This window comes from Lissotriton helveticus, chromosome 10 (assembly GCF_964261635.1).
Source record: "Lissotriton helveticus chromosome 10, aLisHel1.1, whole genome shotgun sequence".
NCBI classification, from domain to species: domain Eukaryota; kingdom Metazoa; phylum Chordata; class Amphibia; order Caudata; family Salamandridae; genus Lissotriton; species Lissotriton helveticus.
Genome location: NC_136071.1, coordinates 1,006,799,503 through 1,006,822,056, shown reverse-complemented (window position 1 = coordinate 1,006,822,056; position 22,554 = coordinate 1,006,799,503). Strand labels below are relative to the sequence as shown.

The following is a 22,554-nucleotide window of genomic DNA, read 5'->3' as shown; positions in this document are numbered from 1 at the left end:
ATCCCAGACCAAATATTGGTTCCTCCACAAAACCTTCTGGACTCCTGCGCGTCTTTATGCCCATAACATCAGCCAAGACGTCTTCTGCTGGAATTGTAAACGGGCGGAGGGCGACCTCGCACACATTATTCTACATAGCGACTGTGTTACCCCCTTCTGGGACAAGATATTCGACTTCATCAGTAAAATTTTCCCCATCTCCCCGTCCAGAGAACTTCCATACCTGGCCTATGGTTTCACCTTAGAGCCCTCACTCCACGCCGACGACAGGGCGCTACTTGATCTCATGCTCACTGCAGCTGTTAAAATTGTCCTCAGTAATTGGAAGGACTCTAGCAAGGCTACCTTTGCTTGCTGGCTCAACTGGATAATTAGCCTCAGGGGAGCGGATAACATAGCTCTCCAACAATCACCATGGCGCCCCCCTATGAGAAGGATGTGGTCTACCCTTGACAGTTATTTTACCACCCATAAACCACCTTAGATATTCTCTCTTCCCCCCCCCCCCCCGATGCACTTGACGCCATCACAATCCAACAGTGTGGAGCTAACCTGATACTTCGGTTCACCCTGAAATCCTGAGTCCCATCTCCATATCTTTGGTGCTATAATTTACCTGAAATTGTCCAGATACACCGCCTAAGGAAGTATGTATTATTGTGTAACCTATTGTACATTGCTTTTTACCCCTTTTCGCTTTATTGTACTGTACTTCTGTAATAATGTATGTTTTTGAGTCTGTACTATTTGTATTTTATTTTATACTGAAACATCCAATAAAAACCTATTTGAATTAAAAAAAAAACACTGGACTTAAACAGGGATGCATGCAAACCCCTTTGTTATTCTCACGCTATACCGCAGACTTTGCACCTGCATTAGCTAGAGAAGTCTCTTTTCCACCAAGAATCCGAATTCAAAAGATTCCAAGCCTGCAATATGCCAAACTTATGCTGTACAAGGCCAATCTAGGGTTACAGCATGCCTTGGAAGAACTGCTTAGTTACAACAAACAGAATAAACGAACATCAAATAAATCAAAAACTAAAATACTGAACTTCCAAAAATACAAGGCCAAAGCTGAAAAAAGTGCTTTCTCAAGCAAGTTGACTACACTTTTTTTTATAGACTTACATCGGTACATGCATATCTGACAAAAGCCTCACTCTGGACATTTGTAGGATCAATGCAAAACTTGTGGGCCTGTCGGCTGAGGCCATCCTTAAAGTTATAACAGCCACGTTCTTACGGATACTTTAATATGAGCAAAAAGTCTTGACAGCCTTAACAGGTCTACTATTAGACAAGCTGCAATGTATAATGTTTAATAAAGTCTTCCTCCTCCCAGTTCCACTAAATGCACACAGATATGTTTTGAATTTGATCAACACAACTAGGAATTAGCTCAAAATTAAGCATTAATAAAATAGCATTAAAAGCATTAAACAAGCACAAGTTGAAATTTTAAAGCATTACTTATGGATAGTAATTTTAGACAATAACACCACTAAAACATAGGGGCCAATCAGCTGTGCAAAACAATTACCGATTAGGAATAAGCCCAGACTAAATGAACACAGGATCAAAATCAGCTCGGAAATCCATGTTAAAAATCCAACTAACTTTAATCTCTAGCATGCCCTTGTGCACTTTCTTGCAACGCTGGCCATGACTCATACCATAAACTTAGATGTCAAAATTATCTAAAGAATTCAATGCAGAGGGCAATTCTGATCAGTATCATGCAAATGTAACTATTCCCAATTAAAAACGCGCATTGGCAAAGCCAATGGGTCTCGCCTATGAGAGCTATTTGCTTCTGCAATATTTTATAGCCATGCTGTACAGTAGCACGGACGCTTTGCAGTGTGGCTAAAACTAATTTAAGAAAGAGCTGCAAGCCCCTTGTTATATAAAATACTTCTCGCAAGCGAGAGCACATGCAGTGGATGAGAGACCTAATTTAGAAGACATTTGGACACATATGTTCACGAATCATATCACTGCAAAATGTGCACGTACCACCAACACACAATAAATTATCTCCACTGCAGCTGCCAGGAGTCACTGAAGAGAGACAGACTTTTTTAAACCAATTTTTTTTTATTTAGTGAAATTCTGACATACCAGGATGCCTTGAGATATTGGCTGAAGTTGAAAGGACTGAATTGCTTGCCACACTGCAGTTTGGGAAGGCTGTTGTTGTCTGCAGGCTAGCCCTCTACAATAGCCCCCGAATTTTCTGAACTGAGGGGAAATTGTTAAGTGGTGTCAGCAGCCCCCATAGTTCGTGTTGCAGCATGACTATACTAAATTCATTCAAGCGGGGAATCAGCCATTTCTCTCAACTGGCCCCAATGGTTCTGCCACATATAATAGTGTCCTGACGCACTCGGACAAAATATGTGGCTGCGTCCCAAACATCCTGTAGTTTGGGCTAGTGACACTGTGAGGTACTCCAGGATGCCTAGAGTGAAATGGAGGTCATGAGCCAGGGGGAGAGAAGATTGGCCAGACGGTCCGATAAAGGCCAGAAAACACTCCTTTTATGGTAACACAGGATAGGCGAGTCCTGTAGTATTGGGCTCTGGGTTCAAGGCATACCTGACAGTTTTACAGTCTTTAGTAGTACCAAATGGGTTTGGGAAATAGTCCAAACTCTAGTTGGGAATTGGTGTTCCCTCCAACAAGCTCTTCTCACTCGCTGGCACACCGGTCTTGGCGACCTGGCAGGTACTGGTGCTCCAGACTCCAGTGAAGTTGATCTTGGTTTTCCTGGGTGGTGTACCCTCGCCCAGCAGAGAGACTCACAGGCTAGGCCCCTAGTCTTGGTCACATTTTGCAGAGAGTCTCCTCATGCAACCCGGCTGGCTGCTCAGCAGATGACAAAGTATGAGGTCTGAGACTCCCCTAATTTTAGTTCTTTTCCATACACTAAATGTGATTTAGGGTCTGAACATTTGAAGTTTTATGCTGGGGTCCTGCTTCTTTGACATGGACATCGCTCCCCTTCCACCTTCCATATAAAAGATGTCTGTCTATCACAACAAGATTCATGGGAGTGACTATAGTTCACAACTGGTTGACAGCCACAGAGATCCATGCATCAAAGGTTAATCCTACCCTACCCCTTAGGATTCCCTTATAAGCCTCATCTCCCTCTTTCCGAGATGTGCCTTTCCTTTTGATCTGTCACTAAATCAAAGAGCCCTTTGAAATGTACAGGGAGAGCCGGACTCTCCTCACCCATGCATGTCTTACTAAGCTTACAGGACAGCTTACAGGAATGGAGCAACATACAATTCTGTCTGAGGGCGATTCCTCTACTCCTGTTTTCACCAGGCAGGCCTGGGCTTCCCAAATTGGAAACCAAGGTCCTCCTTGCAATGTACCAATGCAGGCATTTCGGCATCTGCATATATTCAAAGCACGTTCCACTGTCTAGTATTGTTGTACCCATGTATCATGCTACCACCAGCATTTCCACATGCAGCACACACTCTCAGTCTTCGCACACGGCTCAATACTAGTCTCTTTGTACTGCAATAAAGTGTGTCACTTTAAAAACCCTCTGCCAGCACAAACACATTTACCATGTGCCCACAGTTCCACAGTGCACCCTCGGTGTAGTGTATGGCATGCGTGCTCACATGCATTCACTATGTTTTCACTACACAAGCACTTCTACCTCAACCTTATGTAGGCCAGGGGTGAGTTAAACACATAGCAGCAGAACTTTTAAAAAAGGTGAGTGAACCTATAGACCTCATGACATTGACGCAGGATAAAATGGACCCAATCACTACTACTATTCATCACACGGTATCTTCCACCACTGAGCTGGTGCTGTTTAACTCCTGGTGGAGGCAGTATCATTCCACTACTATGAGGGTAGTACTTTGGGCACCCCTCCCGTTCCAACAAGATGGCAATCCATGAGTAAGGCCTATGCCGTGGCGCACATGCATGATCCTTGTTTGCCTATGACAGAAAAAACCTGCGTTAGGGATCCAGACAACGATACAGTTGGGCACTTAGGGCAGGGGGTTCACGTCTTTACAATGCAGTGGACTTTTCCATTCCAACTTCCACTGACTGGTGGGCATGAGAAAGGGCATCAAGTTAGGGCTTCATTAAATAGCACAAATTACTCAGATGTAGCTCCGCTGTTGTTGGAGACTCTCAAACAATACATTTGTTTTTGTCTCTAGAATGGGCACTGCCATTCTGCTACTTGAGATGCAATTCAATCCAGTACTGCAAAATGTTTTTTTTTACTGGTGGCCCAAGAGGGGAGTCTCAAAAGTTGGATCCCACTGGCATTTTGCAAGTCACCGTATGATAAATCCTCAGTATAACAACGTGAGAGCAACCGGTCACATTCCTCTTCATCACCAGTATCTTGGGGGACATTTGATGCCTCCTGCACTGTATTGGAATAAGAACCAAAACCTGCTTGAATCCTCTGTTGGTACCAGTATTGGGGCAAAGGTAATGGATTTGAAACTGATTGCATAACCATCAATTTGCAATTTTTTAAATTTCCTAACATAACAGGGGCTGGAGTCAAGCTGATGTAGGGTCTGGGTCCAATAGGTGTTCGGGATCGATCATTGATCGGAGTCAGTATAGAAAGCATGGACCTCAATGTCGGAGTATAAGTCAAGGCCGAAGTCGGCTTGGGATAGGTTGTGGGTAGTGGCGTAATGCGAAATGATGCCCCCCCCTTGCAAAATTTGATTAGTGAGGCATAGTTTCCCAGACTGGACAGATATTCATTGGTCTTGGGCTCAATGGCAGCCCCCAGAAGGGTTAAGAGCCCCTCTAAAGAACCGGAGGGTCCCCTGGGCTGCAGGGTCTTGTGTTACACCCATGCCATGCACTTTCACTGGACCTCTGTCTACCAGCAATATTGACTTAACAGATTTGTAATTCAGTTTGTTTCTTATCAGGAAAGCAGAGTGGCTTTCCAGAGCATTTAACAGTTTCATATTCCATGCCATTGCATGCATTCTGCTGGTACACAATGGTGTGGCTTGAGGGCCGAGGGCCCCCCGAATTTTTTTTTACCTTAGGGGCCCCACCACACCGCAGAGTCTGTGGAGGCCTCAGTTTCACCCCTGGTTGCAGGCTCACAGGGAAGACTATGTCAGGGTGGACCTGCTGGCGTATGTCGGCAGAGCATACTGCAGACACCAGCAGTGGTGTGGGGACCAATGGTCTGCAGTATCGCCTTTTGAATGCTGCCATTTGATGCAGGTCGACAAGTAGTCCAGGGAATTAACGGCATGCCAGGAATGATTGCAGGACTGATTCAGACTAGGAAGACATTGGTGAGTGCAATCTTTGTCAAGTCCCCCTCATGCCTCCGTGCTTAAGACTTAAGGTGTCGGGATGAGGTTGAGTTCCGTGTTGCGTTCTTGCACTTGGGTCCAGACTTTAATGTGGACTTACTGGAAGACTGACATAGAAATTAATTCCTTGCAGGATCGGCATTGAAACCAGGATCATGACCAAATCTGAAACTTCAAACACGATATGCTTCGGCTGCTACCTTATCTTGTGCTTGTGACACAATTTTTACTCTCAGTCCTGAATTACTATGGGGAACATGAGGGCACACTTTTCACATGATTTTGTCAGGCCTGGGTCCCACGCACCAGTGACACCACGTGCAGGTCTGTGAGCAACATCGGATTCCAGCAATCGCAGCATGGCTTAAATCCGGTCTTTTTTCAGTGGTGACATTGTTCACTACCACACTGTTTTCGAGTCATTGACAAAACCAACTAAGTTAGAATCAGAACACTGGATCTACCTCAAAGGGAAGAAAAAAAACACATAACAGACATTGGAGCACAGGGGCGGTACTTCTGTGCAGTTCTGTACTGTCACTTCCATGCCCAAGTCATGGGGGCTGCATTGCGCCCCTTACCGTAATGCAGGAGAATTGGTGGAGAATTCTCAGAATCCAATCTGGTGCCAGGGTATATTCTAAAAGTGAGGAATCTGCATTTAGAAGTATCCATCAGAATTGTAAGTGATATTTGTGTGCCTAGCACTCTTTTCTGTACTGTTTTTGGGGATCCCATGGAACTAAAAAATACTTTTATTGGTAATTTAAACAAACTATAAACAGAACAAATATTTACAATTTAGTATGTTGAAAGTATTTATCTTGTTTCACGTTTGGCAATATGCTGGTAGGCGCCAAAACACAATGTGGGCAACAAAGACATAACAAGTGCAGGAGGCAGCAGAAAAAACAGCAAATAAAACTTCCTGCATAGTTAGAACTAACACAAGATAACAATCAGTTCAAACAATATGGTCAATACAATAAACAGATTATAAAAAGGAAATCATGTTCCATCACCGACACGCAACCACTGTATGTCAGAATCTATTCCAACGGAATTTTCAAGTCCACAGTAAATGACACAGTAGCCAAGCTTGGAGACTAACTGAGAAGAAAAAGCCAGCAATACATTTCTAACTGAAACTGCCTAGGAGTAAAACCTCAAAGCAGAAGATCTGGCACAGAAATGTCACAGACCCCACTGGAATCACTTTCACAAAGACTTCTCTTCAAGAATATTTGATAATATTATAAAAATGTGTCTTTCAAAAATCTCAAACAGACCTTTAACCCCGAAAAACCCCAAAACCGTTGAACTATAAAATGTATGAAAGTAAAAGAAAATATATTAATATAAACTATATCAAGATGCTTACAATACTGCTTTGTCATTGTGGTTACCTAGCTGGCCTACATCAATATATCCTTTGTCATAAAAATACACAATCCCGTCAAGAAATATCAATGCTTTTTATGGGCACAAAACACATATTATAAAAGACAGAGCAAAAATCAAGTGATTGATTAAAAAAAATCCAAATCCCTGTGCACTTCAATGCACGCCCTTCTAGGCCATTTTTACAAATGTACAAAGTCCCTGTACGTACTGCCATGGACAGACATCTAAGCAAGTATCTAGAGAAGTCGGAAGTAATCCATTTGTCGAAAGTCAGCATCCAAGCCTTACTGTGGTCTTTAAAAAATATGTAGAGCATTTGTAATAAACAGATGCATAATAAAAGCGGTTTCTTCATAAATACAATTTTTACTCACTTGTTGTAAGGGTTCATCAATCACATTGGCACCAGTCAGCCTTCTGTCGATCTTTATAGGTCTACCTTCTCGTTTCATTTCTTCTAAACACTAAAGTGACAAATTATTAGCTCAGAGAAGACATACATTTAAGACAGGCTACAAAACACAGGTAAACAAACACAATAAATAACAACATACTCTGAGATCTTGCATGCATGTATATTTTAGTACTAAAGTCATGCTCTTAAGGTTGACATAATTAAGACCATCAATAATTTAGGGCCTGATTACGATGGTGGTGAAACTGCCATCGACAGTCTGTCGGTGGCGGTTTAAGTTTCAAGCCCACCACATTTCAATGGTGGGCATGTCTTTGGCGGTCGGGAAGACATCATAATTAAGTATAGACGTAGCATCCAATCAAAATGTAATACTATTCTTAATAGCCCCAAAGCTTTTTTGGAACTTAGACATCCCTTCATCAGAAAACTGATTCGGAATGCAGTCGAAACATACCTATGAACTGAAGAAAAAGGAGTTTATAAATATTAAACACATGAAAAATATGTTTTAAAAAATGTATGCAATCATGACATTCAATTTTCACTTGGGCAATACATTGGTGACTTAGTAAACACAAAACAAACAAATACATTTCTAATCAATTTGGTTATGATCCCCACATGGTACACAAAATTATCGCAAAACACCACAGTTCAGACCTAATCCTAACAATAGCTGTGCCTGCATGTTAATTTTCAATTAAACAGCTACACACACAGCTGTAATTCAGTGGGTAACTACATAACCTAATAACAGCATTGAGTAATATAGGGAAAGACTGAACATTCCACAAAGGTGAAGCGGCAATGCACATTGGACAAAAAACAAAACGACGGTCCTACTTAGATTAGGAAAAATAGTTCAGCGAAGCTGCTAGGCTTGCATGCTATTTGGAGAGACTTCTCCATTGAAGGCATGATAGACTTTCAAGTCAGAAAATCGACTAGTAAAAACAGCCTTAGTTATCTGCTATGATGCGTACAGGCCTAGATGATGCAGCAAAACAGATAAACCCGATGGAAACCATCTTGTAGGTAAAAAGTAGAAATGCAATATCCTTGCGATTGTTGGAGTTCTACGGAGGAATTACAGCAATACTATCTTGGGGGCAAGCATAACTCAATGGACAGCAACTACAAACTTTTAATACAAATCCTGAAAAATCCTCATCAAAGAAACCAATCCAATCCAAAAATTCTTTATTTCGGCCTCATGGGCCATAAAAGAAGCAATAAAAATACATACAGATAAAAGACAATATATACAATAAAAACCAACTGGACCTGCAGTGTTTAGAGAAGCGTGGTAAAATAGATTAAACAGACATTTTCTTTCTTATTATCCATGCTGCCATTAGGAATTTGGAAACCGCAAACACAATGTGGCCCAGGGTATTAGTTTTCAGCACCCTGTAGGCTTGTAAGTAGTTACTGAAGCCCAGATTCCGACAAAGAGGGGCTAACCAGCGCCTCCTCGGACTCCCGTAAGCATGGCAACAAAACATTATGTGCAAGTCATCTTCTTCCTTAACTTTACAGCATGGGCAGAGCTTGTCGCCCCCTAGCGACCACTTATGGGTAAAAACTTTAGTAGGGAGCGTACCAAACCTCCATTGCAGGAACAGTTTCCTCGCCAAAAGAGGGTAGATAAAATCCATAAAAGGTTCAAAAACATAAGAATTTTTGGAAACAATAAAACATCCTGTCAGGGTGCCACTATCATATGCACTGTCCATATCAGCAAGGGTTTTGTTCTTGTAAAGCTGTGCCAGGGTTTTGCGCGGAATCCTTCTACATCCCTGAGCTGGGTCATCCCATAGGTCTGGCAAGTTCAAGCCGGAACATTCCGATTTGATAAGTGCCAGCCAAGGGATCTTACCATTTACATCCAGCCTCAAGACATGTATGAGGTCCTGCCTATAGTGGTGCAACTCCTCAGTGGACCATAGCCGATGCCAGTACTTCACCGGTTTCGACCGCAAGTCCTCTGCGATTGACGGGAGACCCAGGTCAAGTCTTAGGGGGAGGAGTGGTGTACCCTGCGGTAGAGCAAGAAGACGTCTAAGGAAGCAATTTTCCACCCCTGCCATGACCTTCCCAGCTTTATGGCCCCACAGCTCACTGCCATACAAGGCAGCCGCCTTCGCCTGAGTCCTGTACATTTCTAAGGCCGGGCTGACAGGCTTGAAGGTGGACTTATTGGATACCCTCAGGAGTGCGCCCGAAAGCTGGGAGAGTTTCAGCCTAGATCTCGCCACCTGGGAATCCCAAGTCAGATTTTCTTGCAGTGAGACCCCCAGGTATGTAAAGGTAGAAACCCTTTCCAGACTAGTTCCCTCGAGTTTTGGGTTGGGTCTGGTCTTGGTCGGGGGGTTGAAGATCATGAACTTAGTTTTTTCCGTGTTCACCTCCAACCCGTGTTGTCTACAGAAGTGACCAAAACCATCCACGATCCTCTGAATCCCCATGGGGGATTTGGAAAGAAGGAGGGTATCATCGGCAAACATAATTGCCGGGACCCTCCTTCCTGCCAAAACCGGGGCATCATTGTCCCCGACAGCGTCAAGGTGCTGAATGACGCTGTTGATGTACAGACAGAACAGTGTCGGAGCCAAAACACAGCCCTGTCTGACACCTCGGCGGACCGGGAATTTGCCCGAGGGCTTGCCATCCCTCCCACACCTTACTACCGCAAAGTTGTTCTCGTGCAGTCTAATGATGATTCTAAGAAGGTGGGGGGGGGACTCCTAGCTTCTGCAGAACCTCCCATAACTTCCCCCTCGGGACGAGGTCAAAGGCTGACCTCAGATCCACGAAGACCATGTACAGTCGGCCTCCCTCTAACGTAACCGTCTTCCAGTACAGAAGAAGTAGGCGGAAGATTTGATCCATGGTCGACGTGTTCTTTCTGAAGCCAGCCTGTAAAGGGCTCAAGATGTCATTGGCCTCGACCCAGTCTAGGAGATGGTCCAAAATGAGGCGCGCAAAGATCTTTTGGGGCACATCTATGAGGCTTATAGGCCTGTAGTTGGAAGGGAGCAGAGTAGAGCCCTTCTTGTGGATGGGCACAATCTCTGCCCCCAACCACGACCCAGGGATCGCCATACCTCCAAGAATGGCATTAAATAGAACAAGAAGGTATGGACCCCAGATATCCGGGTGCTGCCTGAATAGATCCCCGGGTAGCCTGTCCAGGCCTGGCGCCTTCCCCACTGCTAGACGTTCTATGGCAAGCTCCACTTCCCCCAGGGATAATTCCATTCCGGACTCCTCAGTACCCAGTTGCATCTCCACGGCCGGGCAGGAACTGGTATCTAGGTAGAGAGCCCCAAAATGGGACTCCCATACCGCAGGGGCTATGTTAGGCTCAATCGCTTTACTAAGATTCCCTGACCCATTATTTACAAGTGCCCAAAACTGCCGAGGATCCCTGGATTTGAGGGCATCGTAGAGGTCCTGCCAGTGCTTCCAATCCCACTCGGCCCTTGCAGCCACCAGCACTGATTTATGGAGGTTCCTCAGGTCACGCACTTTGGCCTTATCTGACCCCTCTTTTATGGCTGCAATAAGGTCAGATTTTGCTGACCTGCAGTCTGGGGTATACCAAGTGGGAACAGGAGTCCTTTTCTTTCGAATTGGGACCTCCGGATAAAATACCTCGGCCAAATCCCTCACTAAAGCCTGGTGAATGTTTCCTAGTTTCTCAGGATACTCAGCGGTTCTTGGTTCATTCAGGAGGGTCTCAACCTCCATGAGGCTAGGGAGCGCCAGCTCGTATAGTTTCTTAATTGACTCCTCCGAGTTTACAAGCTTCCCCCACTTAACTCGGCGCCTATTTGTAGTCAGGAGCAAATCCCCCGTATCAGCCCCTTGGCCAGCTGGGGATGAGTCCGTCAAGGGCGAAGGGCACAGAATATTTAAACAGAGAGCGTTGTGGTCGCTGTCTGTCCTCTTGATAACCCCAAAGTCCCGCACTTTGGGCCAGAGTGAAATATCCACCATAATGTAATCTAGCCTCGACTCGTGGCCCCTCCTATTGAATGTACACGTCGAGGGGGTGTCGGAAGGAGTACGACCGTTACACGCCCTCAGCGCGCCATTCAAAGTAAGGGACATGAGCTGTAAGGCTAGAGGGGACCAGGCTTTAGGGTGAGGGGAAGAGGAGGGTGGAACCCCCCAATGGTCGTCCTCGGCCGTAAGGGCACCATCGAGTAAACCTTCCAGGGGTTCAAAGTGGCAATTGAAGTCCCCTCCAAGTACCACCTTGTATTCACCCGGAAGTTGACCCAGGAAGGAGCTAGATCATTTAAAGTAGGTGATTCACTTGACGAGGCAACCGGGCGCGAGTAGACATTGACAATGACCCACGGAGTTTTACCAGGCCAAGTGAGCCGCACACACTGGATGTCCTGCGAACAGGTATGTACCCGCTCCGCCTGACACCCAGTGTGACTCGCAATCCAGATTGCCAAACCACCAGATGGCCTCCCCCTCCCAGCCCATGTGGCAGGGATTTCAAATACCTCAAACCCTCTCCTGCTCTGAGCGACCCTCGCCCAGGTCTCCTGAAGGAGAACAATGTCACATCCACCCACCAGGGAGTCCCATTCAGGAGAGCCCTCCTTGTTCGCTATTCCTGCCACGTTCCAGGAGAGGATTCTCAATCCTTGGTCAAGTGGCAGGCTGCCCTTAACTCCAGCATGAGGTTGCAGGATAGCCTTAAGTGAACCGACGTCAGAGGCGCCGGTTCCGCCGGCAATAGTGACGGCGCGGCCATCCAGCTCTGCTGCCCCTGCTTGATGAATGTGGCCTAGCCCAGTGTTAGGTGGGGGACTCAGTTGGCACAAATTATCGATCATATCAGCCCCTCGCTCATTAGCATCCTGAGGCCGGGTTAGTTCCGACATGGGGATCACACCCAAACCCACATGGCTTAGCGCCTCATCCACCCCATTTTCATGTCCAGACAAGATTGGCCTAGTTTGTGGTCAATCAACCTGGTCCAGACAGGAAAACCTGTTGTGATGGGCGAAGTTTGCCTGAGCAGTTGGCAAGGAGGGCCTTGGTCTGTAACGGGAACCATCTACGGCAAAGCCCACCCTGGTCCATCCCTTCTCACTCCCTCCCACCGTATTGCTACCACTAGGATAGAAGTAAGAAAGGGGTACAAGATCTATTGTGGACTTATCTGGCCTTACAAGCCAGTTGCAGATGTAATTAGCAACATGCGGGCTCCTAAAACTTAAAACGATACAGTCCCCTGACCTGTTCTTTTTGGTAGGGCCAATCCACGGGATCCTCCTTACCATCAGAACCTCACCCTTCAAATTTGGGGGCAACGGCCTATTGATGCTGAGCCAGCTTATGACCTTATTACGTAGGGAGTCATGAGACTCCCTAGCACCGCCAGCTAGCTCGGGAACTCCCACCATGATTGCCGTGTATGGGACAGCCTCTGGGGGCAGATTGACCTCCCTGCGTCTATCTAGAGGAGGGAGACAACCATCACTTCGGGCGTTTGTAGGACCCACTGTCGCCCTTGTCTGCGGCACAGGGGGTGGCTTAGATCTCCTGGGTGCCGGAACAGGGGGCCCAGGCACTGAAGGTAGCAAAGTGCGCGTCTGGGGAGTAGACACACCTTTTGCTCTAGGCAATGCCCTGCCCGAAGCCTGTAGTGATGTAGAGGGAGGTAGACTGTCCCCAGATGGTTTCCCGGTGACTACAGGGACATTTGAAGCTACGTCAGGACTACTCCCAATAGGAATGTTTCCCCGGGACTGGAGTAAGTTCTCTATAGCCTCTAGTCTAGCTAAAATAGGGGTTAGCAGGTTCTTGATAGTGGCTGTGAGGGAATTTATTACTGCATCTGAACTATTAGATGATAGCCCACCAAAGATAAATGGGCCCGCCACCACTGGTGATGACACGGGAGCTGGCGAGGCCCCAAGATCCGACCCAGAACCAGGTGAAATAAGCTCAGGGGAGGCCGAAATGTCTGTACTATCTTCGAGTGTTGATTCAGATGCAACAAATTTTGCCCTTTTTGCCCTCTTTAAATCGACTGGCCTTTTCCTTTTTAAGGGCTGGGTCACCCCACTGTCAACAGGGACTGTTGTCAAAGCCACTTGACCCGCCTCCAGCGTGATTAAACCCATACTATCCAGGACAACAGAGTGGTCGGAAGTCCCTGCTGGCCGTGGGGAATCCCGATCCCTCTGCGTAACCGGAGTTCTTAGCTGCCGGAGTACCGACTCGATAGTCTGGTCGATACTGTCCAGCAGAGACATATGGGTAACATCCGTAGTAATGGGTGTGCTAGCATCATTTGAGGCAGATTCCTCAAGGTCCAAGAACACACTTTCGGGACCCGTCTCAAGGTGCGAGTCCGTAGATAGGTGACACTTGCTGATTTGGGAGGTCGCCTTGGGGAAAAAATTTTCCAAAGTGCTTGTGCCATGTTGTACCGACTTACTCCTTAGAGCTCTGGATGCCATAATGAAGTAATGAAGTAAATGGGGTACAAATTAGCGGGGTCGTTAGAGGGATGGCCCGGTCCGGTCTCTCCCGGCCTCTAACGGCCTAAAACGGCCCGCTCTTTGCCCGGTCTTCGCCCCGGTGACCGCCCCGCGCGCGTCCCGCTGCGCGTGAGGGGAGGTTCTCTTTGATGAAACAAAGGAGGCGTGGCACTGGGAGGGGGCGCGAGGCGCGGCGGGAAGAGGAACCAGCTGGCGCTACCAGATGGACTGCTGGACCTCGCAGTCCCGCTCGCCTCCGCCTCTCACCTCCACTGCGGCCGTCCAAGGTAGAGCAATCCCCCAACTTAGTCACTGCGCCCAAACCAGTCCTGAGGCGATGAAAAGCGGCAAGAAACCAACTCCTGGCACGAGCGGCACCCGCAGAGCGGGGGCCGCAAGGAGTAAATGTACACAGCTGAAGAGGGGGGCGTGGCACTGGGAGGGGGCGCGAGGCGCGGCGGGAAGAGGAACCAGCTGGCGCTACCAGATGGACTGCTGGACCTCGCAGTCCCGCTCGCCTCCGCCTCTCACCTCCACTGCGGCCGTCCAAGGTAGAGCAATCCCCCAACGTAGTCACTGCGCCCAAACCAGTCCTGAGGCGATGAAAAGCGGCAAGAAACCAACTCCTGGCACGAGCGGCACCCGCGGAGCGGGGGCCGCAAGGAGTAAATGTACACAGCTGAAGAGGGGGGCGTGGCACTGGGAGGGGGCGCGAGGCGCGGCGGGAAGAGGAACCAGCTGGCGCTACCAGATGGACTGCTGGACCTCGCAGTCCCGCTCGCCTCCGCCTCTCACCTCCACTGCGGCCGTCCAAGGTAGAGCAATCCCCCAACGTAGTCACTGCGCCCAAACCAGTCCTGAGGCGATGAAAAGCGGCAAGAAACCAACTCCTGGCACGAGCGGCACCCGCAGAGCGGGGGCCGCAAGGAGTAAATGTACACAGCTGAAGAGGGGGGCGTGGCACTGGGAGGGGGCGCGAGGCGCGGCGGGAAGAGGAACCAGCTGGCGCTACCAGATGGACTGCTGGACCTCGCAGTCCCGCTCGCCTCCGCCTCTCACCTCCACTGCGGCCGTCCAAGGTAGAGCAATCCCCCAACGTAGTCACTGCGCCCAAACCAGTCCTGAGGCGATGAAAAGCGGCAAGAAACCAACTCCTGGCACGAGCGGCACCCAAAGAAACCTCGATAAATAGATAACTGTTACCAAATGATATACTAGGATACAGAGATTTTGGTTACTAACGGTATATCAATTCTATACGAGATAAAAATACACAAATGCAACATATAAATGACAAATTTCTAAAAATCGAATCATTTCCATGTAATCATGAAGACTAGTAAATTAGAAATTGTTAACTTTTTTAACCCAATGATCATGCAATTTCATCTGACAAACGTTACGGTCACGTTCTTTGAAGTGTTTAGCTACTGTGGTCTTATTAATATTACCGGTATATTAACTTTGTGAACATTAAGTCTAATGAGTAACTATGGAGGAGTGTCAGTGTGTAACAGGATGTATAGGTGTATGAGTACATGTGATGAGTGAGTACATGTATGAGTGACTGTATAGGACTGTTGGTGAATGAGTGGATGTGCATGTAGATATTGGAATTACTGAATAGGTGTGTTGTAAGTGGTATTGGTATGTCTATTGTTTTGAAAATGTTAGTTTTTATTTTTGAGTGTGTGTATATCAAAGGTTATATTAGGGTGAGAGGAGGTCTGCCACTCTATCACAAAGATGATGTAATCAGTGATGTCATTTGAGATGTCATCAGTGATGTAATGAGTGATGTCACTGACCATGTCATGAGTGATGAAATATGTGACGTCATCAGCAGTGCATTGCGGGCACGAAGTCATAGTTAGCTGAACTAACTATAACGGGGGAATTTCAATGGTTTTGTATGAGTGAAATGTCCAACTAACTAGAACGCCCCTGAAACCTATGGTTTTTTCAGTGAATTTTTAAGGTTTTTTTAAATGTTAATTTCTAACTATAACGTGCCTGAAACCTATGGTTTTTTTCAGTGAATTTCAAAGGTTTTTTAAATGTTAATTTGTAACTATAACGTGCCTGAAACCTATGTTTTTTCAGTTAATTTCAATGGTTTTTTAAGTGCTAGTTTCTAACTATGCCTACAGAGGTAGGACATGTGAAGAAAGAAGAAAAAAACACACAGAAAGAAGAAAAATAAATGCAGAAAGAAGCAACAGAAGTCCTCAATGAAAAAGAAAAGTGCAGGAAGAAGAAGAAAAAAACACACAGAAAGAAGAAAAAGAAATGCAGAAAGAAGCAACAGAAGTCCTCAATGACAAAGAAAAGTGCAGGAAGAAGGAAGACGTGCAGAAAGGACAAACAGAGGAGCAGAAAGAGGCCTAGTTGCAAAATCACCCTGTACCCTCATCTTTTTCTGATCAGTACTGGTGGTAACTGACGTTGACTAACCAGTCCTAGAGCCAGTGCTAATCTAAAAGAGACACTTAGAATACAGTTAAAACACCTACATACACTAGGGAACACTATGCATTGGGGTACCCCTGTGATTACCATGGCCACCTCTGTAAGACCCTAGTACATAGTAGGGCAGGGGAATTAAAACTACCTCTTAAAATGCGCCAAGGACGCGTTTGCACACTTGTGAAGGGAGGGGGGGGGCTGAGCTGAAACACACCCTGTGCCGTTTTAATTTGGGGGATAAAGTCCCCTTGAATCCTGAGTGTCCCTTGGGTCCAACTAGCCCACCAGGTACCTAGCGCCACAGAGCTGCGTTGCAGAGCGGGGCACGGCCTGGACCACCTCTCTGCAAAGCAGTACAGAGGCGCTTACTGGAAGCACCTGGTGGACTAGTTGGCCCCCAGGGGTCCTCAGGATTGAAGTGGAATTATTTCCCCAACTTAAAAAGCGCCAAAGGGCTTGTTTGTAGAGAGGTGTAAAAAGGGGGCATGACCTCTGAACACATCTCTGCAACGCAGCTCCCTAGCGCATACTGGAGGTACCTGGTTGGCTAGTTGGCCCCCTGGGACCCCCAGTATTGAAGGGGAATTAATTCCCCAACTTACAACTCACCAGGGGGTGCGTTTGTAAAGTGGTGAACGAAGGGTGCGGGGCCTGAGGTGACGTGTGCATGTTGGGGATTTAATTCCTCTTCAATCCTGAGGGTCCCTGGAGGCCAGGCATCCCACCAGGTACCTACAATATGCGCCAGGGAGCTGTGTTGCAGAGGTGTTCAGAGGCCACGTCGCTTTTTACAACACTCTGCAACGCAGCTCTGTGGCGCTTATTGGAGGTACCTGGAGGGCTAGTTGGCCCCCAGGGGACTTCAGGATTGAAGAGCAATTAATTCCCCAACTTAAAATGCGCCACAGGGCATGTTTGCACACGTCACCTCAGGCCCCACCCCCTACCTTCACTACTGTGCAAAGGCACCCCGTAGCGCGTTTTAAGCTGGGGATTAAGTTCCCTTGAATCCGGAGGGTCCCTGGGGTGAAAGTAGCCCACCAGGTACCTCCATTGAGCGCCACAGTAAAAGAATGTACTGACCCTTCTGAATACATGTCCTCATGGTCTGGAGAATGTTGAGGCATGGGTGTATGTGGTATTGGAGTAGGAGTAACCCTAAGTGCACTGGTGGCTTTAGGCTCCTGTTTTCTTTTCTTTGCAGGAATTGCATGGATGTATATTAAGTATTCTTCCTGTATCTGGATGAATTACTAGATGTTTTGTCTATTTTCCAGTTGCTGTTGCAATTTTTCAAAGGCTGGTTGAACATCCTCTGAAGAATGTTCAACAACACACTTTCTAGACTCTGATTTTTCTCCTGTATGCCTCAGAGACAAGCGTTTGGGATCTGAGGCTTTAGATTTAGAGCTAGAGTCTGAACGCTTATTCGGATCCGAAGGTTCGGTACCGAAGATTTGGATTTGTCTGATGTGGATGCTTTCAGCTCTGAAGACTTTTTCGATTTGGAGGTGGAGTGTTTTGGATCAATAGTCTTTACCTGGTTTTTTTTTTAGCTTCCTTGACAAGTCGTTCGATGCCAACCATGACCCGAAGGCAGTGGAGGCCCAATAGCAGCCGTTTGTACCTCAAGTGTTCAGTTTTGGGGCCATTTTCTCACGGTTTGTTGCCCAGGTGTAATGGTTTCTGCCTCGGAGTTCCGAGCTTTGTTCTTGAGAGAAAGTACCCTCATCTGCAGCCGACAGATATGCCTCCATTTCTAGTTCCGGTTCCTCCAAAGCGAAAATGGCCAGAGTATCATCGATGCTGCATCGAGACCTTTGCATTCTTCTTGCTTTCCAGTCCCAAAGAGTCTTCTTTGACCTGAAGGATTTAAAGGCCTCACTGTTTTGCTCTTGATGATCAGGTGAGAGGCAGGAATTACACACCTTGTGTAAATGTGTGTGTGGGAATTTCGAATGCCACAAAGGCAGAATTTAAAAGGCGTCCGTTCCATACACTTCAATAATTTTGGTACAAGAAGAATATCGAAGAGAATTTCTGTACGTAAGGGCGTAATAGAACCGAATACTGCACAATATTCCAGACGGTTTTCTTTGGAAAAGGTTAAGTTACTGTCCTAATGCGGCTGTGAGTGGGCATTCTGGGGAGAAGAATGCTTTGGACTTGGTGAAGAGACAGTTCGACAAATAACTCCAGGCTGTTTTGTGTTTCTTCCTGTTTTGCCCCCCCCCCTTCCAGGTTCCACAGTGGCGGTCATCTCCATTAAAAAAAAACACAAGTTTTGAACTAGACTACAAACGTTTCAGGTAATTTAGCAATGATATTTGAAAGTTCATGAAATAACACTGCATTGAATTCAATTACCAATCAAATTGGTCCGTAGGTTTGTTTGGTGATAATTAAAACACCAAATTCAACAGTAGCACAGCTGCACTCAGTATTACCTGGCAAACTATTCAGTTGTTTGCAGCAGCCAAGTCCACATAACAGACATTTGCAAAGAAGGAGTAAGCTTGAGCTGACCTCTTTAATGTAGGAGACTTAATGGACATCGCTCAAGCAGTTTGCCGTTCTAGCTCCCACCTATAAGTCTGTTCCGTTTCTGGTACTACACACCTTGTTCCATTGAGGCTGGTGCCTCAAAAAAATGCAGAGTTTGAGGTACACTGTCAACAGAAAGACTTCACTGCATCAAGACCCTTGGTGCGGATCTGTTTAGACATTCAGTGTAAAATGGAAAAACATTACTGTTTAAGCCAATTGAGCACTGCATGTGACTTGCCTATAAATCATAAGAGGGTAAAGAAATCTTTACCGAATTTAGCAGATCCCAAAACAATAAGTTTGAGCTGCAGGGTGTGAAATATTACAAATGCAAGTTCCTACACAGCCAAGTTATTCAACACAAAATCTTTTTAATTCAGATTGCCTTCTTTCATGTTTTTCAATGCCTCAGATCAATATGCTTGTTGAGAAGCTCTCCATATTAGTAGGTGTGTTGAAGCTGGACTACCTAAGAGATGAAGCACAAACGTTTTAGGAAGAATATCCCTACCACTCAAACTCCACCATGCCTGCTTTTCATGCGGGCATGCTGTAACACACTCCTATGAGCCCTATGTGCTAAAGTTTGGGTGGAAAGACCAGCTTAATTACCAAAAGATTTAGACAAGACAGTAGGCTTTGCTACTAAGGGAGACTAAGATAAAGGCTATGGGAGCTGTAGTGGACCACAAAATATGAATGTACTCCACTAATCCAGTTATGTTGATCTTAATGTAATAGGAGAACAGGGAGACTGCCTTGTAGGTTTAGCATTAGTTATTTACCACCTCTGGGCCCAGACATATCTATTTGCAAGGAATAAGGAAACACTACTTTAAAGATCAGAAACAGGAAGCCTTATTTTGGACCACAGGGCAACTCTGGTATATAAATTGTGAGGAGTTCTCCTAGATGAGAGAGAATCAGGGGGACTAAAGAAAACAGGATTTCAATAAGACATTACCTCGGAGACATAAATCTGACAAAATTCAAATGGCGCAAACACGTTGTTTTAATCAATTTACAACGGTCCTCAGAAGAGCAAAGCCTTGAAGCTAACAAAAACAGGAACTAAGGTGGTAGAATCAACTTGTCTCACCGAGAGAGAGAGCAGCTGTCTGTCTACATTTCAGCTGCCAAACTGCTGTCAAAGCTTTTTTTTTTTAAACATACTACATACATTTTAAAAGAGGAACTTACCATAGGAACCCCAATGGGAGTAGATGGAAGAAAGGAGTGCTCGCACATTTCAAGGTACTTTTCCGAATTTGTCTTTCCAAATAAAAGAGTAATCACAAAGCCTCTGTGGAGAAAACGTGGTTTTCAGAAAAAAAATGAACGGAAAATATTTCAGCTTTACTTAAGCATCTTTCGAGAGGACCTATTTGCATTATATAGTCTACTTATTTGGTTATTTACCTTAACAAAACACTTCATTCCAATAAGTTGCAAAACTGAGAACAATTAAATATGTGATAAACCAAAATCAGTAAGCAGAAAAAAATGTTTTGGCAAGGAACGAACTTTCTCCAGGAATAAAAACAAATACATAGCCTGCAACACATACAGCCAAATATGTCAACATACCAGTTAATTTTACTGCACTTTTGCCCCCCCTGTCTGTTTTGAGAACACATAATCCAATAACATCTTATCAATTACACATAGTTCCTTTGCACATATTCAGAACACATCAAATCTTTCGCCCGTATTTATATAGGGTTAGTTCTATTACATTTATCGGCCTATCACCTTTAATGGGTATTTCATTTTTTAGCTCTGCGAAGCATTCATTCATTCATTCACTGTGCATTGCAACTACTAGCCAAAACATTGTAATATATAGAAATGCATCTTGTAAAGTATGAAGCGACTTTTCAAATTAGGTTATAAACTTCTAAGGTGGCCTACAAAGTGGACAGATGTACACAAATATCCTGAATTCACATGCTGAACTGAAAGCAAGGCAATTTGTCCCCATCGCTGACCACACATAGATTTGAAAAACGGAAATCAGATTAAGACAGCTTTCAGTCCTGTACTATGGCCCTGGACGAGGGGGAATTCACAGTGGGCCGAATGCAACCCAGCTCTTTGTATGGCTGGGTGAATCATGTTACCTTGCTGCTCAGGTGGTTTGAGCCTTTTATCTACCACCCCATTCCCCGCCCCCCCCATCTCCATGGTGCTGTAGCGGCCTAGCAGGAGCTAGGATGTGCATTGCTTTTGAAAACAGTCCCTACTGTCCCCACAGCAGCAGTTTCACCAGATGCAGAGCCTCATCTAGTGAAACAAGGTCCGGGGCCTATGGGGCAGGGTAAACAAACTTGGGATTGTGGGGTACAGAATTTAAGATCCAGCAATTCCAGAGCCAGATACACAGGTCTACTCAGAATTGTGAGCACCAGCCATCCACATACAGTTGTTGCTCCAGGTGGACCACAGGCACTAATACCAAGGACTGAAGTATCTCATCTTCCTCTGCGTCCCCTGAGATTTGGCATTGAAATGGGTACAGGGGAGCCTATTCATTGATGGGCACAACCTACTGGTGAGCTACATGCTAAACAGAGGCCGATCCACAGAATGGGGAAGTAGAAGGGCAGTGAGGAATCTATGATTATACACTACTTGTTCTTCTGATGGATGCTTCTAACATATTCTTTACCTTTAATGTAGATGCCAAAGCAATAACTCCCCAAGCTGAGGGGTCTGTGGAGTGGACTCAAATTAAAATGTCCTGCAGAATAGAGTGAAACAAGTTTATTTTTCGCCAGCCTGGACTGTCAAGACAGCAGTGCTTCATAAAATATGTACCATTGCCCACATTGCAGCACGGCAGATATCCAAGGAAAGTGCCCTTTGCAGCAACAGAGTTATATCGGGCATTGTCCAGGTGGATTGGTCTTTTCAGACCATGGAGGGGGCATTTCTTTGTCAGTGTGTAGCATATCTTTATGGATAGAAGGATCTGCCTCCAAAGGGTCTACTTGTGCACAACCTTCCATTTCTTTGCTCAAGAAACCCCCACAAAGAGCTGATCATCAGCTCGATTGTCCTTGGAATGATCGATATACGAAAATTAAAACCCTTCTGGGGTCTAACTGACGACATTTCTCCTCCTTTTAGAGGGGTTAGGTGGATCAAAGGATGGTGGAAGAGTACAAGAATGCCCAACATAGAAAGTAGTCATAATACTAGGTAAAATAGGTCACTCAAGTCCTCAACACTAATTTATCTGGGAAGAAGGTGGTGTGGGAATGTGGCACCTAATGTACCTGCCATTCATTCATGGGACAAGTTGACAACCACATTGAGAAAGACAGTTTTCAGAGTCAAGTGATGCAGCAAGCAACTATGCAGGCTCGAATAGTGTACACATAAGAAATGGTAGGACCAAGCTATGGTCCTAATGAAGCATGTTGTGGCCAACATCAACATTATGGTGCACACATGAGATAACGTGGCCATTCTTGGCAAAGCTATACATGAGCATATAAGGCAGAATCTCTGCAAGTGATGCAACTCTTTATACTTAGGAAAATCAGGTATTGCCTCCTACTCTCTCATCAAATTATCAAGAGATTTAACTTAGCAACAAATGCGCTACTGCTATCTATGCATGTTTACAAAAATGGCAAATTCAGAAAACTGCAAAGGGTACAAAAACAAGCAGTGAGAATCTGCTTTACCTCTACAAATCTTAACCCACCACACCTGCCCTGATGAATTTCCATGGGCTCTCAATTGGACACAGTATCCATTTTAAAACATGTACCATACTCAAAGCTGTCTAACTACCTTCAAATTATGCCCTCACCATACCAACCAATAGGAAATTTAAGATCAG

At 45.7% G+C, this 22,554-nt stretch overlaps 1 protein-coding gene across 7 annotated transcripts in view; it reads right to left on the bottom strand.

The window, feature by feature from the left end:
• The window catches only part of SNX13 (sorting nexin 13), a 547,690-nt gene that overhangs the window by 409,808 nt on the left and 115,328 nt on the right, over nucleotides 1-22,554 (bottom strand). For all 7 annotated transcript variants that reach the window (XM_078663681.1, XM_078663683.1, XM_078663682.1 and 4 more), the window contains 2 exons: nucleotides 19,905-20,007; nucleotides 7,133-7,222 (listed from right to left, as the gene is read on the bottom strand). In XM_078663681.1, the coding sequence (XP_078519807.1) occupies nucleotides 7,133-7,222; nucleotides 19,905-20,007 (193 nt within the window). The remainder of the gene's footprint in view (nucleotides 1-7,132; nucleotides 7,223-19,904; nucleotides 20,008-22,554) is intronic.